General features: G+C 35.5%; 1 protein-coding gene and 1 pseudogene across 1 annotated transcript in view; both read left to right on the forward strand.

Moving 5' to 3' along the window:
* MICU2 (mitochondrial calcium uptake 2) overlaps positions 1–15,973 on the forward strand; it is a 170,239-nt gene that overhangs the window by 117,637 nt on the left and 36,629 nt on the right. The window contains exon 6 of the mRNA XM_051990680.1: positions 422–504. Coding sequence (XP_051846640.1) covers positions 422–504 — 83 coding nt within the window. The remainder of the gene's footprint in view (positions 1–421; positions 505–15,973) is intronic.
* Positions 6,466–8,210, forward strand: LOC127554749 (elongation factor 1-alpha 1-like; annotated as a pseudogene).

Raw genomic sequence — 15,973 nt, forward strand, 5'->3', positions numbered from 1 at the left:
TACAAGGCAAGTTATTTTAATTTCAGTGTTCTAGATTAATTACGTCAAATTCAAATAGATCTCTGTGGGTTACATATTAACTTAAAAAACCATAAATCAACATTATATTATGTTGTATTTTTATATATTTTGTTAAGTATTTTCCAATTACATTTAATTTAGTTTAGGCCTTCTTTGGAGTTTTGCATTAACTCCTCTGCTCTAGATAATCCTTTGAGACTATAAATTGTAGAAAACACATTTTAGTAGAATGAGTTTCCTCCTCTGGGACTTCCCTATATTGTTGAAATCATAGGTCTACAATCTTTATCCCTTGCTATTATGGTTCAAGTAATTAATTTATGATTTGAAGAACTGTACCTAAAAATAATTCTGACCACATTAAGATTTATAAAAAACATTTTTTCACACATTTTTGCAGAACCCCATACTGGGTTTCATGTTGCTTTTAAGATGCTTGATATAGATGGAGATGAAACTGTTGACAAAAAGGAATTCTTTAAGGTAAGTTGATTTAGATTATTTTAGATTTGCTTCTAAGAACTAAAAATGATATTCTGAAGTATTTTTTCATATTAGTGTTGTCATTTTGTCTTTCCACAAAAAATGAAATTATGCTTTCTGAATAAAAGATGTATCAAGAACTATAATTATTAAAAATTTTTAAATTAAAGTGGAAGATAGCCTTTGAAAAAGTGAATATCAACTTAAAGAACAATGAATATAGTAAATACAGAGAAGACTCCAGATTCCAGATGCCTATGTTTCCAGATGCCTATCTCAAATTAGATGTCTGATATACATTATCTTAAGGTCCAAAACTAAACTCATTCTCCATACTACCACCCCAAACTCTGTTCTCTTCCTTACATTCATCCCCTTCCCACAGTCATCCAAGTTTGTCACACTTTCTCACATCACCCCCATATTTAATCTGTTGCCAAGATTTATCAATTCTAATTGGGTAACATCTCTCATATACTCTCCTTTCTTTTCTATGACACTGTTTCTATCGTGGTGTGGATGGTTATCACATAATGCCTGGACTATTGTAATAACTGCAAATCTGATCCTTATTCAACCCTTTACACACAATAAACTCCAGTAGTTTCCTATCACCTCAAAGATTCAAACCATTCTTTACTAAAGCCTTTCCTATATTTCCAATCTTCTTACATATTACTCACACATATTCTCTATAATCTAACAACACTAGTCTCATTGGTGTTCCTCCCACAAGACACATTGTCTCTCCTGACTCCTTACATTTTCACTTAATTATCCCCATACCTTCCCATCTCTGCCTCCTGGTTTCCCTAGCTTCCACCAGGTCCTAAAAACCTACCTTTCACACAATTAATCCTGATCCCTTTCCCTTTCCTGATTCCTATTAATACTAATACTTTTCCTCTGTTAATTATCTCCTGTTTAATCTTACATTGTTGTTTACATGTTGTCTTCATTAGACTGTTAACTTCTTGAAAGCAGAGACTTTTTTTTTGACTTTCTTTCTGTCTTCAATGCTTAGCACAATTCCTGGCATATTGTAGGCATTTAATAAATGCTGGTTGATTGATTAAACTAAGCAACACTGGGAAAACAGTATAAAATTACTACAACAAAGTAAATGGAAATAAAAACAGTAAAATTAAAATTGAGCGTTCTTATATGATGATGACCAAACTATAATATGACATTATTTTTATAAGTAGGAGTCTGTGGCTATGGAAAATTATATTAACATCAGATTTTTGCAGTTAGTTGGATTATTTTGCTGCTTTGTTTTTCTCCTCCTATTCTAAAGGATGGCTCTCTAGGAGCCAGGAGGGGAAGTATATTGGACAATATAGGTGATTAAAAAATAGACATTAATAATTTTAAATAGGAGCCAAACAAAAAAAAAAAAAAACTAAGCATTTTTAGAAGTAAATTTTCACAAGTTTAAGAAGACAATTTAAAGGCTTCACAACTACCTGAAAGTACATAAAAAATTTGCTCAAATTATTATAGGACCATTTTTAAGAATTCACAAAGGAATGGCAAAGTACTTAAAAATAGCAAAAGATCCAGTGTAGTACCTAATCATAGTTTTAAATGAAAATAAGGTAAATACCAAGGTAGAAATACCAACATAGAATACCAAGAAGAATATTAGTTGGCAAATGTCTAGAAGACTATCGATAATTAGTTGATAAATGACAGTGTGGTAAAGATCAAGTATTAATAAATAAGTTTGTTCTTTTTTTGTGTAAAAGTAAAAGGGCTTTGTAAATTGAGAGAAAAGTAATATACTTTTTTTTTTTCACAATTACAGAAAATTTTTTTTGCTATATTCATCAATATGCTTACCTCAGTACTTGAGGGATCCATGATTTTATTAATGTGGAAGCACTTTTGATGTACAGAGAGCCCAGTTATTTACTGTCTCCATGAGTTTCTGCAACTAAAAGATTTGTACCCATAGAGCCAATGTTCTGCTAATGAACATTTCCAGGTCTAAGCAGGTCCTCAAATGACAGAATCCATCCTCCAGCTTTTTACTTTGAAGCTTTTCCAGATTACTACAGTCTGCTAGAGCCTGTACTATACAAGCATAGCTTAAAAATACAAATATCAGTTTAAAAGTGTGTGAATAGAGGAGGAGGGGACTGCCTGCAATGTGCTAGAGAAAAGGCCTAACCTTGTTTTTGTTTAAAAAAATAATAATAATTACTAAACTATAAATTGATAGAATGCTATAAATTTGGTTTACCTAAATTTTATCAAAAAATTTACTAAAGTATCTCATACTGGTTTTGTGGGAAATATAATGAGATAGGACCTAAATAATAATAGAATTAAATAGATGTGGAACTGGTTGAATGGTCAGATTCAGAGTAATCATTAAAGGCTCTATGTCTGCTTGGAAAGATATCCCTAGTGGACTGCACCTACTATCTGTAATTGGCCTGATGTTGTTTAGTATTTTTCTCCAGTGATGATCATCTTTTTTGTCTATATATTTTAAATTTAATTTTTGATAACTTTTGTTTTTATACAACCTTTTTTTTCAAATATATCCCTCCCTTATCTCCTTTCAGGAGTCATCCTTTACAACATATTAAAAAAGAAAGAAAGGGAGGAAGGGGAAGTAGTTGTAACATACCAATAGACATCAAATAAATAAATCAAACAAATCGGTTTATGCAGGATTCCATTTCCATAACACTCATCTCTGCAAAGAGGGGAAAGAGGTTTATTTTCTGTTTTTATTCTTTCAGTCAACTTTGATCATTATAATGAAAACACACTCATTTTTTGCTATTGTTAGGGTTAGAGATTTTTAGTTCTTTTCATATACATTATTATAGTCATTGTGTATCTTGTATTCCTGGTTATTTTACTTTGTATCAGTTCTATGTATTCTTCATATTCATTGTTATTGTTTTTTACAACGTAGAATATTCTATTACATTTATAGACCAAGATGTATTTAACCATTCCCCAATGAGTAGACATTAACTTTGTTCTTTGCTATTGCCAAAAGTGCTTTTATAAATATTTTGCTTTATATGAGATCTTTCTATATTTTATCTCCTTGGAGCATATAACATCAAAAGATGTGAATATTTTGGTCATTTTCTTAGTATAATTCCAATTTGCTTTCTACAATAGTTAGCCCATAGCTCCATCAGTAATGAATTAATAAGCCTGTCTTTCCATGATGGCTCCACAATATTGACTTCTATTTTTCCTTCTTCACCAGTTTGCTAGATAAGAAGTGAAACCTCAGAGCTATTTTGATTTACGTTTCTCTTTATTTTAAATATCTGTGGCAGTCTTTCATATAATTATTAATAATCTGCAGTTCTTCTGAGAATTATTTGTTCATCTTCTTTGACAATTTTATCCATGGTAAATGGCTTTCAATTTTACCTATTTTTTCTTACAGTCAATTAATAAACACTTATTAAGTGTCTATGATGTGCCAAGCATTATGCTAAATGCTAGAGATACAAAAGGAGGCAAAAAGTAATTCCTACCCTCAAATAGCTCAAATTAATGGAGAAGACAACATGCAAACAAATATATAAAAACAAGCTATATGCAGGGATAAATAGGAAATAATTAAGGTAAGGCAGGCAGTAGACTTAAGAAGGATTAGGAAAGGCTCTCTGTAAAAGGATGGGATTTTATTTGAGAATTAAAGAACACCAGGAAAGTCAATAAATAGAGCTAAAGGAGAGCATGCCAGATATGGAAGAGCCCAGAGCCAGGAGATGAAATGACTTAGTAGAAGTAGCAAGAAAACCAGTATCACTGGATTAAAAAGTACCTAGTAGGGAGAAAGATATAATACGACTGAAAAAGAGGGAGGGTACTAGGTAGTAAAGAGCTGTAAATCTTAAGCAGAGTATTTAGTATTTGATTCTGGAGGCAAAAGGAAGCTAGTAGAGTTTAAGTAGGGAGGATGACATAATCCCTTTAGGAACTGTCTAAATGGATATAGATTGGAGTGGTGAGAGACTTGAGGTTGTCATAGCCACTGGCAGACTAATGCAGAAGTTTATGTGTAAGGAGATGAAGGCAGCAGTGTCAGAGGAAAGAAGGGGTCATATTTCACAAGATGGTGCAAAGACTTGGAATATTCCCAGGTGGTAATACCGTGTTTCCCCGATAATAAGACACTGTCTTTTTTTTTTTTTTTTTTTTGGGGGGGGGGGGGGACAGAGGGCTTATTTTCAGGGGAGGGCTTATTTTAATGAACATTGACAGCAATTTTAATAAACAGGTAAATGTGAACAAAAAAAAGTACCTTTATTCAATAATGATCATGTCATCTTCTTCAACAACATCGTCATAAGTGTCCATACCCTGAATTCCGTCCTGGATGTCTTGCGCCTCTATTTCCTTCAAAAGAAGTGGACCCAATCTGTCATGTCCAGCAATATAGCTCTCTTTAAATGAACATATCTTGTCCAGGTAACCTGCTCGTAGTGCCTTGGCGACACAGCTGTCAGTAATTTTATCCCATGACTTCTTCACCCAAGTCACGACTTCTTGCAGACAGGGCTTCACAAAGTTTCCACACTGATTTCTTTCCATTCTATTTTCAGTGTAGTCATTGACTTCCATGCGCAAATGGTCCTTGAATGGCTTGTTTATTGCAATATCAAGGGCCTGGAGATAGGCAGTCATTCCTGCAGGAATCATTACTTGATCTATTCTTCTCTCTGTAAGGAAGTTCTTCGTTTCTTTAGCGTGGTGAGTGCTGGCTGAGTTCTTCTTTTATCCTTCATCATGCCCCCTGAGTTCTTTTTTTTTCCTCCATCATGCCCCCTGAGTTCTTCTTTTATCCTCCATCATGCCCCTTTACTCCCGCTTACATACCGGGTTTTTATGTTGTCCTGCCTCAACTCTCCTCCGCGGCCCTGCTCTCAATGGTGCCAGCAAGCAAGGAAGAACAGGATGATGTGCTCACTGCTGCAGCTCTGATTGGATGCAGCTCAGAGCGCGGCGTGCCTTTCACACGGGGGGGGGGGGGGGGATGGTGCATACATAGGGTACCGTAATGTAGCGTGTAGTGCAGGGGATCACAATCACATCTTCACTACAGTAGCAATCTCAATAGGGTTTATTTTCAGGGGAGGGCTTATTTTAGAGAAATCTTACACAGTAAGGGGAGGGCTTATTATCGGGGAAACACAGTAACACATCATACTCAGCTCTACCTCAGTCTTCCTTTTGGATTACTAGAAATAATCTTAGATATGTGATTTACATTTCCACATATAAAACCTAAACAGTTTGCCCTTATTGAATCCCTTGAAATTAGTCTTTGATGTTGGCTCATATAGGTCACATTTTCTACTGAGTTCAGGTTTGTTTGCAACAAAAGTTCTGAAAATCTGACAATTCATTGAATGTCCATTCTTTTCATTCAGTGTTATACTTAATTTGCTGGATATAATATTTTTGGCCACAATTGTCAATATGTAATATTGATAGTAATATAATAGTGATTGTCAATATATAATATTCCATGACCTGTGGTCTGTTATTGTAGTTACTAATAGGTCTTGTATGACTCTAATTGTAGCTCCAACATATTTGAATTGAATTTTTTATTGTTATCATAACTTTTAAAATTTTCTCTTTTATTTGGAGCTTTCAAAATATAGCAATGATGTTCTTGTTTCCTGGTAGGATCTCATTCAGGTAGTGACTAGTGGATTTTTTTCTATTTCTACTTTCCTTTTGTTCAATCACTTCAGGACAATTTTTAAAAATTATTTCTTGCATTATTATATAAAGATTCTTTTTTTGATCATAGCTTCCAGGTAATCTAGTTATTCTTATGTTTTCTCCTCTTGGTCTTTTCTCCAGATCAGTTGTTTTTTTTATGAGATGACTCACATTCACTTCTATTTTTTCATTCTTTATATTTTGTTTTATTATTTCTTGGTCTCTTATAATTTCATTGGTTTCCCCTTTCCTAATTCTAATTTTCAAAGAGTCATTTCTTCCTTAAGACTCTGGATCTCACTTTTTTGCAATGGGTTTGCCACCAGAACACAAGTGTTGTGAAAACCATCGTTAAACTGCTTCAAAAATGAGCAAGGAAAAGACTCACATTAACATTGTCATCATTGGACACATCAATTCTGGCAAGACCACCACTACTTGTCACCTCATCTACAAATGTGGTGGAATTGATAAGAGAACCATTGAGAAGTTCGAGGAAGAGGATGCTGAGATGCGAAAGGGCTCCTTCAAATATGCCTGTGTCTTGGAGAAACTGAAGGCTGAACATGAGCGTGATATCACTATTGATAACTCCCCTGGAAATTTGAGATCAGCAGATACTTTGTGGCTATTATTGAGGCTCCAGGACACAGAGACTTTATCAAGAACATGATTACAAGTACATCTTGGGCTGACTGTGCTGTCTTGATTGTTGCTGCTGGTGTTGGTGAATTTGAAGCTATTATCTCAAAGAATGGGCAGCCCGGTGAGCATGCCCTTCGGGCTTACCCACTAAGTGTGAAATAGCTGATTGTTGATGTAAACAAAGTGGATTCCACCAAGCCCTGCTTCATCCAGAAGAGATACAAGGAAGTCAGTACCAATTCAAGAAAATTGGCTACAACCCTGATAAAGTAGCTTTTATGCCAATTTCAGGACAGAATGGTGACAACATGCTGGAGCCAAGCTCTAATATGCCTTATTGTAAGGGCAGGAAAGTCACCTGTAAGGATGGCAATGCTAATAGAACATCACTGCTTGAAACTTTGGATTGCATCCTGCTACCAACCCATCCAACTGATAGGCCCCTTCATCTACTCCTCCAAGATATCTACAAGATTGACAGTTTTGGTACTGTACCGGTTGGCCGTGTGGAAACTGGTGTTCTGAAATCAGTTATGGTGGTCATCTTAGCCCTAAACAATGTTACAGCTGAAGTAGTCTCTTGAAATGTACCATGAAGCTTTGAGTGAGGCTCTGCTTGGGGAAATGATCTGTCAAAGATGTCCTCTGTGGTTATGTGGCTTGTGATAAGCAAGAATGACCCACTTATGGAAGCTGCTGGTTTTACTCCATAATGACCTATGGACCATCCAAGACAAATCAGTGCTGGCTATGCATCTGTTCTGAATTGCCACACTGCTGACATTGCTTGCAAGTTTGCTTAATTAAAGGATAAAACTGATCATTCTGGTAAGAAGCTGGAAGATGGCCCTAAATTCCTGAAATCTGGTGATGCTGCCATCATGGTTCCAGGCAAGCCCATGTGTGTACAGCTTCTCTGATTATCCTCCTCTATCCACTAACAAGAGTTGTATTGCTATTCATGATATGAGGGAGATTTTTGCAGTTGTTGTCATCAAAGTAGTTGACAAGAAGGCTGCTGGAGCTGGCAAGGTTACAAAATCTTCTCAGAAGGCCCAGAAGGCTAAATGAATCTTCTATACAACACTTGCTACCCAAGTCTTAATCAGTGGTCGAAGAACTGTTTCAGAACTGTTTGTCTCAATTGGCCATTTAAGTTTAATAGTAAAAGACTGGTTAATAATTACAATGCATCCTAAAAGCTTCAGGAGGAAAGGAATGTTATTGTGGACCATTTGTTTTCTGGCCAATTTAAGTCACTAGTTCTTTCAATCAGTACTTTTATAATGGAAACAACTTGATCAAAAATCTGTCACAGAATTTTGAGACTATTAAAACAGTTTAATGCAAGGGAAAAAAAGACTCTGGATTTCTTTTTCTAGTTAGTGACTATTTTCATAATCTTTTTTTCTGGGGTTGTTCTTTTTTGTTATTTAGTTGTTTTTTTTTTTTTTTTCCTCAAATCAAATCGAAGAGACTAAGAAAGCTTTGTTTGTTTGTTTTTAGTTCTTTAAGAATTCTTTTTGGGCAGAAACTACATCTCCTATCCTAGAAACTAACATTAAATGGTTATCTTTTTGGGAAAGTAACCATTTAATGTTAGTTTCTAGGCTAGGAGAAATTTTTTTTTTTGCTTCAATATTCTTCTTTGAAGATGAACCCAGAACTTCCCTATTCCCTATGGGAATAGGGAATAATTGAGTTCTTTCTTCTTTGCCTGCTCATTTAAAAATAAATAAATAAATAAGAGGTTGGGATAGTTAGGTGGCTTAGTGAATAGGGCAATAACCCTGAAGTCAGGAGAACCTGAGTTCAAATCTGGCCTCAGACACTTAATATTTCCTGGCTCTGTGACCCTGGACAAATCACTACACTCCATTTGCCTCGGCAAAAATAAATAAATAAATAAATAAGAGCTTGTTAGTGAATTCACCTCTAGTCCTGCATTTGGAGGGATGGTACCTCTGGCTTCAGGTCTTCCTTCCTTTTTTCCTTCTGGCCTGGAATCAAAAAACAAAACTCTACCTTCTTATAAGTGCCTGCTGCCAACAGCTTTCTTTCCCCACTGCTTTTTCATTCACCAGGTGTGAGCTGGTCCCTTCTGGCCCAGGGCCACTTCTCAGCCACACAGAGGTCCTGGCATTTCTTATTCGCAGAGATTCCCTCAGTCTTCCCAGATTCAGACTCCCAACTCCCCACACTGTCCAGGAGGAGAGTTCTTATGGTTGGGTCTGAGGCTACATCTGAACCTAGATAGCCCCAAGGCTCCCACCTTGCTATTTCAGTAGAGCTAGCTACTTCACAGCTCACATTAGCTAAACCTCTGTCCTGGAGTCTTTCTTTGGATCTTCTCCTGTAGTCCCAGAAGGATTCCTGTTCTGCCCCAACTCCTATTTGTTTCTAATTGCTCTATGTTCTATATGAGGCATAATTTTTTTTGTGGAGAAAATCTGGAGAATTTGGAATTTTCTGACCTACTCCCCCTTCTTCCCAGAATCCCCCCAATAATTATATTTTCTGACAACCATAACTAGAAATTATGTTGATTCATACCTTTTGTTATCAAAGCTTCCTGTTACATAACCTCAAATGAAAGAACAACTTCCCATTCCTTTCACTCATATGAATTATTTTCTATGAAATGAAAATACATGATAAAATAGGATCAAAGGCAAAAATCTAGTTAATCTTTTTAATCTATACCTTGATAAATAATATACATACTTATTGGCATATGCCAAAGGTAACGGGTTAATAGTAGGTCTATTACTAGTATAAATTTCTAAGTGATCTTTTTATTGCAAAGAAAAACAAAAAACTTATCTTAGTAGAATATCTTTTAAATTTGATTGTCCCTGGGATATTATTTTATAAGGCTTTTTGGTTGTTTTGATTTTGTTTTAATAAATGTGAGTTTCTTTAGTATGATGTTTATTTGTGAAATAGTCATTTTCGCCCTATTCATAAAGAACTTGTAATCCATGAAGTTGAGTATATTCCATTTACTTCCCTCCTGACTTACTTATAGCTAGTGACAGGTTGAGCTACTAAGCAATCCATCAACATAGACTCTGTGGCATGAAATTAGGACATATTTCTAAATAGAATTGTATAGCCATGCTTGTATTTATGTGCAGCATTTGTATTAATAGAAATATTATTAAAGAATCAATCTGTTACTATCAAAATAATGCCAATTTAAAAGTATTCTAGAACCTAACCCTAACATTCCATTTTTCACTTCTTGAAATGCCCTCCCTATTTGACAACAAACAATAATTTTTAAAAACTAAACACCATTAGATGTGACTAAAAGAGGATTCTTTGATATAACAAAGCTAAAATCAGCTTTTGAATAAACAGTTCTTTTTTACTTTACTATTCCCTAGAATTTTTATAATCATTTGCTAATGAGAGTTTGAAAGAAATGCACTGAAGTACTTTAAATGCCTTACAAGGAAAAAAAAAAAAAACAGGAAATAAGTTCTAAAATACCACCCCAATATCCCATAATTACAGTTTATAAGATATTGAGGCATCTAGCTCTGGAAAATAAATAAAAATTCCCTGTCTTTAAGACAAAAACTATAGTGCAAATATTTCTAAACTGTCTTCTCCCTGTTTGTTTGTATTCATTGTTTGCTTAATGATGGTGAAGTCGCTGATGTAGACACGGAATAATGGTAGGCATTAAATGTTAGGGTTCAGTCATGTGAAAAATTCACAATGACCATTTGCTTTGGCATAAGGTAGGTTTATTTAGGAGAGTAGGTTAAAGGCAAAATGAAGAGATACAGTAGACACTGGTACTATTAAATATGAAATAGAAATGGGAGAGCATATAAAAGATAAGTTCCTTAGTGAAATCCCATAGAAATACCCTGAAGAAAGGAAATACCTCAAAAGTTGGGGCATGCCCTTAATTGGCAGGCAAAATCCTGAAAGGGAGTTAACACCCTAAAAAATTTAGTTAGCTATTAGGGGGAAAGGTGGGGTCAGGAGAGGAAAGACACCATAGAAATGGTGAAATTAGGAAGGATACCATGTGGCATGGGGAAAGAATAAGGGGAAAGATATATAGTAAGACAAAGTGATGGTGGAGGACTGACCCAAGTATAAAACTTAAATAGACTTATAAGGAAAATTTAACCTCCAGGAATTCTGACAGACATGGCAACTTGAGGCTGCCCACAACTTCTATAGAGGGTGGGCCTCAGTGATTTGACATAACTTGGATTTCTGACTGATCAACCTTCACAGAGGTGGGACCACAAGGCTAAACTGATCTCTAGCCAAGCTGCCTTCTTGCCTGCCCCAGGGATCAATTTTATCAGTTCTTCAGTTTCAATTTATCAGTTCACCACACCCATCATTCAAGACTTCATCAGTAGTGGTAAGGAAGCAGTAGTAACTAAAAATCACTAATCTACTTTTGGATTATTCTATATATTCATCAAATCTTTGTTAAGTATTATCTGTGTGTGAAGGATTGTTGTTATGTGATAGTTTATATTTCAGGAATTTTCAAAACCAACTTTAGTTTTAAACTTCAGTTAGAAATTAGAAGCATATATCACAGTTCTTTAAATAATAAACATAACTAAGCAATAAAAAAAACCTTGAAGTTGCTAATTATATTTTCTTTTTTAAATAGAGACTAAAATTTCCCCCTTAAAAAGAAATAGAAAATGTTCTTAAAATTCAGCATCTTTACAATGAGATCTTTAAACTCTATATTGTTTACAAATGCACGAAATTTTCCTCAGGCACCCAAATCTTATAAAAATAATTTTAATAAGATTGTGCTTATTTAAGATTTGAATTTGCCACAAAACCTCATTAAGTACAATAATTGGTAAAAAGTAGTCTAAAGTAAAATATCCAAAGTTTAGAATATTTTTTCAAGAAATACAATTATTTTATTTTTAAGTACACAGAGTAATGAATTCTAAAGTTAATGTTTAGATCAGAATTTAGATATTTGCAGTAAAAATATTAATTGTAAACAAATTATACAGTGACTTTTTTTTGTCTTAAAAAGTTGGTTTCTAAATTACATTTAAATTGTCTCTCTGCGATCTTAATTATACTATTAATTTAGTTAGCCTTTTTCTTATAAATAATAAGAAAACTTTTGAGTTGTTCTAATTCCAAAGTACATCTGAATTAGTGTGTTTTATTATATTTATTCATACTACAATACCTGCTTTAAAGGATTTCAGTGTTCAAATTATGCAGCTCCTATCACTGGGAGTTGGAACAAGCCCTTAAAAAGTTAATTGTTCTTATTTTGGATTATATATGCTTTTCTTTCTCTTCATTTACCATCAGTCCCCCAAGAATATAGCTCTTCCCAGCTTAATTTTATTTTTTTATTATTCCCTAACACATCCTGCCTTTACCACTTAGGTTTATCTCCCACTCCCCACTACATCCACCACCCCCTTTTTTCTTTTTCTTTTATAGTTACTATTTTCTTCCTTACTTCCTCATTATAGCCTACTCTCCATTATTCATCTGTCAAATTTTACTTCCTCGATAAAGGCTTAAGGGCAGCTAGGTGGAACAATTGCTAGAGCTCCAGGTTTGGAGTCAGAAAGGACTAAGTTCATATAGAACTTAGATATTTATTAGTTCCATGACCCTGAGCAAGTCACTCTATTCTGTTCACTTCAGTTCCTCATTTGTAAAATGAGATGGAGAAAGAAATGGCAAACTTCTCCAGTATCTTGGCCATGAAAATCCCAAAAGGGGTCACAAAGAGCCTAAAATAACTTCAAAACAAGAAAAATTAAGTCTTGTTATTATTCCAGCCCACTACTATTTCTTTCCCTTTTATTGAGCCTTATAACCATGTTATAACTATGACTCCAGAATTTATCAGTTAGTATTCTATCATGTGTTTTGTATGTATTTGTCATCCATCTAGATCATAAGCTCCTTTAAGGAAGGGATTCTCTATTCTTCACAACATCTTAATATGTTATTAAGGACCCCTCAAATATCTGTAGATCACATTTTGACTACTAGCTTAGAACAGTACTTGACACAGAGTTAAGTATTTAATAAAATGTTTGTTAATTGAGTGATAGTACTAGACTAGAAAATGTGAAGGAAACCAAATACTTCTAATAGCTGACTATAAAGTTCTTTATATACATTATCTCATTTGATACTAAAAAAAATTATGGATTTATAGGTATTCTCCAATTTAATGGCTAAAATGGCTAATAAAGAAAGAATAATAGTTGAGATATGCATAAAGTCACAGGATATATATAAATATAGATCGAGAAAACTGAAGATGACCCTGGTGGCAGTAAGAGATCTTAACCAGTTTAAGTTAGATCATCTCCAGTAATCCTTTTTTTATTTTTTAATTTTTTCATTAGAAAGTAGGTTTATTTTTCCTATTTAATTACAAACAGCTCGGACAAGACTTGTGGCACTTGGCTTGGGGGGAAGGAGGGAGCAGGTTACTGTGCCCCAGCCCCCAGGCTGCTGGTGAGGAGGGGAGCAGAGGACAGCATAGGTCAGAGTTCATTCGAGGCTGGTGCCGTGTGCATGGGGGAGGGAATTTTTATTTGGGGGGTTGAGGGGGCTGGGGAAGCTGGGGCAGAGCTGATTGACCTGGCGCAGTCCTGTCAGCCCCGTGCTGATGCTGATGTTCTGGGCATGTGGCTGGAGGCTGAGGGGGACGGCGGTCTCCGGGCCGGTTCTGGGGAGCCCCTTCCCCTCTCAAAGGCAGGATCCAAATTCGTCCCCTTCCCTGGGCCACTGGCAGGAAGCGGGGAGAAATCCCCCCTAGCTCCTCATCTCAGCATCGGTTCCTCCTGGCACGTGGTCGGGGTCCTAAACCTTGCTACGTTGGGGCTTCACTCTGGGGAACAGCCCAAAGTAGTTCCTGGGCACATATCCCTCCTGGCCCCGCAGGGTCGCCCACCACCAGTCGGTCTCCTCGGGGCCGTCGCAGCGCAGGTCAGTCACGGGCTCGCCCTCCCGGAAGGAGAGCTCGTCCCCGAACTCAGCGCTGTAGTCCCAGAGCGCATGGACCGCGCCTCCGTGCAAGTGGCCCATGCTCTGCCCATCTCCAGTAATCCTGATCTGTATCAGACCACTGGACCCAGATGGCTCTGGAAGAGAAAGGCTAGTAACTTTACTCAGCCCTCTCTTAATAAATCCAACTCCGTTACATGGCATAGCATCAGCTCCCTGCTGTCATGGTCTTCTTTGAGAATGAAGGACAAACAGCAATCACTGTTGAGAAGAGCTGCCTCACTGGTGACATAATTGAACTGATCAATTGGGCAACACAGCTCCTTGGTTTTTTATTTCTTTGTTTCCTTCTTTCTATATTACCTTATTAAATAAACTCCAGTAGCTCCCTATTTGCCACCAGGAACAAATTCAAAATGTTCTATTTGACATTCAGAGCTCTTCACAACCTATCCCCCTCCTACCTTTCCAGTCTTACTACACCTTACTTCCCAATACTCTTCATTCCAGTGACAATGACCTTCATAAATAAGACACTCCTTTTCTAGACTCTGGGCATTTTCTCTGGTTGTTCCCCAATTTCTGGCACAATCCCTGTTCTCATGTTGACATCTTGGGTTTCTTAGTCTCCTTCAAATTCCAAATAAAATCCCATCTTTTACTGAAAGGATTTCTCAACCCCTTTTAATTTTTGTGCCTTCAATTTTTTAATTTCCTATTTATTCTATGTATAACTTGTTTTTACATGTTTGTTTGTTTGTTGTTTCCCCCATTAGATTATGAGCTCTTGAGCGTAAGAACTGTCTTTTACCTCTTTTTGTAACCCAAACACTTAACATAGTGCCTCACACATAGTAAGTGCTTCATAAATGCTTTTTGTCTATGCCTCTAAGTTTTATGTTATCTATAAACTTGTTAGATCTTTAAAAAACCTTTTTAAAAAACACTTATGCTGGGACAGCTAGGTGGCACAGTTGGATAGATCAGTAGCCCTGAAGTCAGGAGGACCTGCGTTCAAATTTGGTCTTAGACACTTAACGTGTCCTAGCCGTGTGACCCTGGACAAGTGACTTAACCCCAATTGCCCCAGCAAAATAAATAAATAAATAAATGATGGGAAAGAATTTTTTTTTTTTTAAATATGCCTTTATCCAGGTTCCTGATAAAAATGTTAACTCACATAGGACCAGGCACAGATCTCAGGATTATTCTCTTGGAATCATTTTTCAAAGTTAATATCAGGTATTAATGACTACTTTTTGGTTCCAGCATATAGAATCATATAGAAAGAACTTTAGAGATTATCTTATCCAACTTTCCCATTTTACAGAAGAGGCAACTTAAGTCCAAGGAAATTGTGATTTTTTTCATGGTCACATGGCTCATTAGTGACAAAGCCAAAAATATAACCAGAATCTCATTCTCAATCATATATTATTTCAATTATGTATGCTGTGATCTAAGCCTTTAGCAGCAGTTGCTGTATTGAAACAAAGAATATGGCTGTTAAGATTAATTCTTATCTATTTAAAATACTTCAAAATATTGTATAAAATATTTAACTTACTCTCCTCCTCCTTTGTGAAATTAACATTAATAAAAGTGCATCTAGTTAAAATGTTATGTTAATGAAATTTTCACTTCACTCCAATTTATCTTCCTCAAATTAGCCCAAATTAGTTTTTTAAAAAATAGCATTACTTTCTAAAAACTTGAAGCCAGGAAGAGTCTGCAGGGAGAGAGTACCTTCCAGGCAACAAAAGACAACAAGGAGATTAGGAAAAAGAAAAGAAGAACAGACAAAAAAGGAGACAGTGAGGTGGAAGAACTCAGAAAGGTCAAGTGATTCTCATATTAAAAACAAGAACAAATAAAAACTTCTTTTAAAAATCTGTTTTCCTTACATATGAAGGAAAAAAAGACACCAAAAATAAAAAAACAAAAAATCACAAAAAGGCAGTGGTACTCTACAGGTACCATTGCCTTATTATGCTTTTTGTTTTTGTTTAAAAATGTTTCTGATGATAATATCAGTGTAAAACACCCCAAAAAACAGTCATTAATAAAAAAAAAAAGAAGTCATCCAAAGACAAATAGTTAAGAAGCT

Source organism: Antechinus flavipes, chromosome 3 (genome assembly GCF_016432865.1).
Source record: "Antechinus flavipes isolate AdamAnt ecotype Samford, QLD, Australia chromosome 3, AdamAnt_v2, whole genome shotgun sequence".
In the NCBI taxonomy this organism is placed as follows: domain Eukaryota; kingdom Metazoa; phylum Chordata; class Mammalia; order Dasyuromorphia; family Dasyuridae; genus Antechinus; species Antechinus flavipes.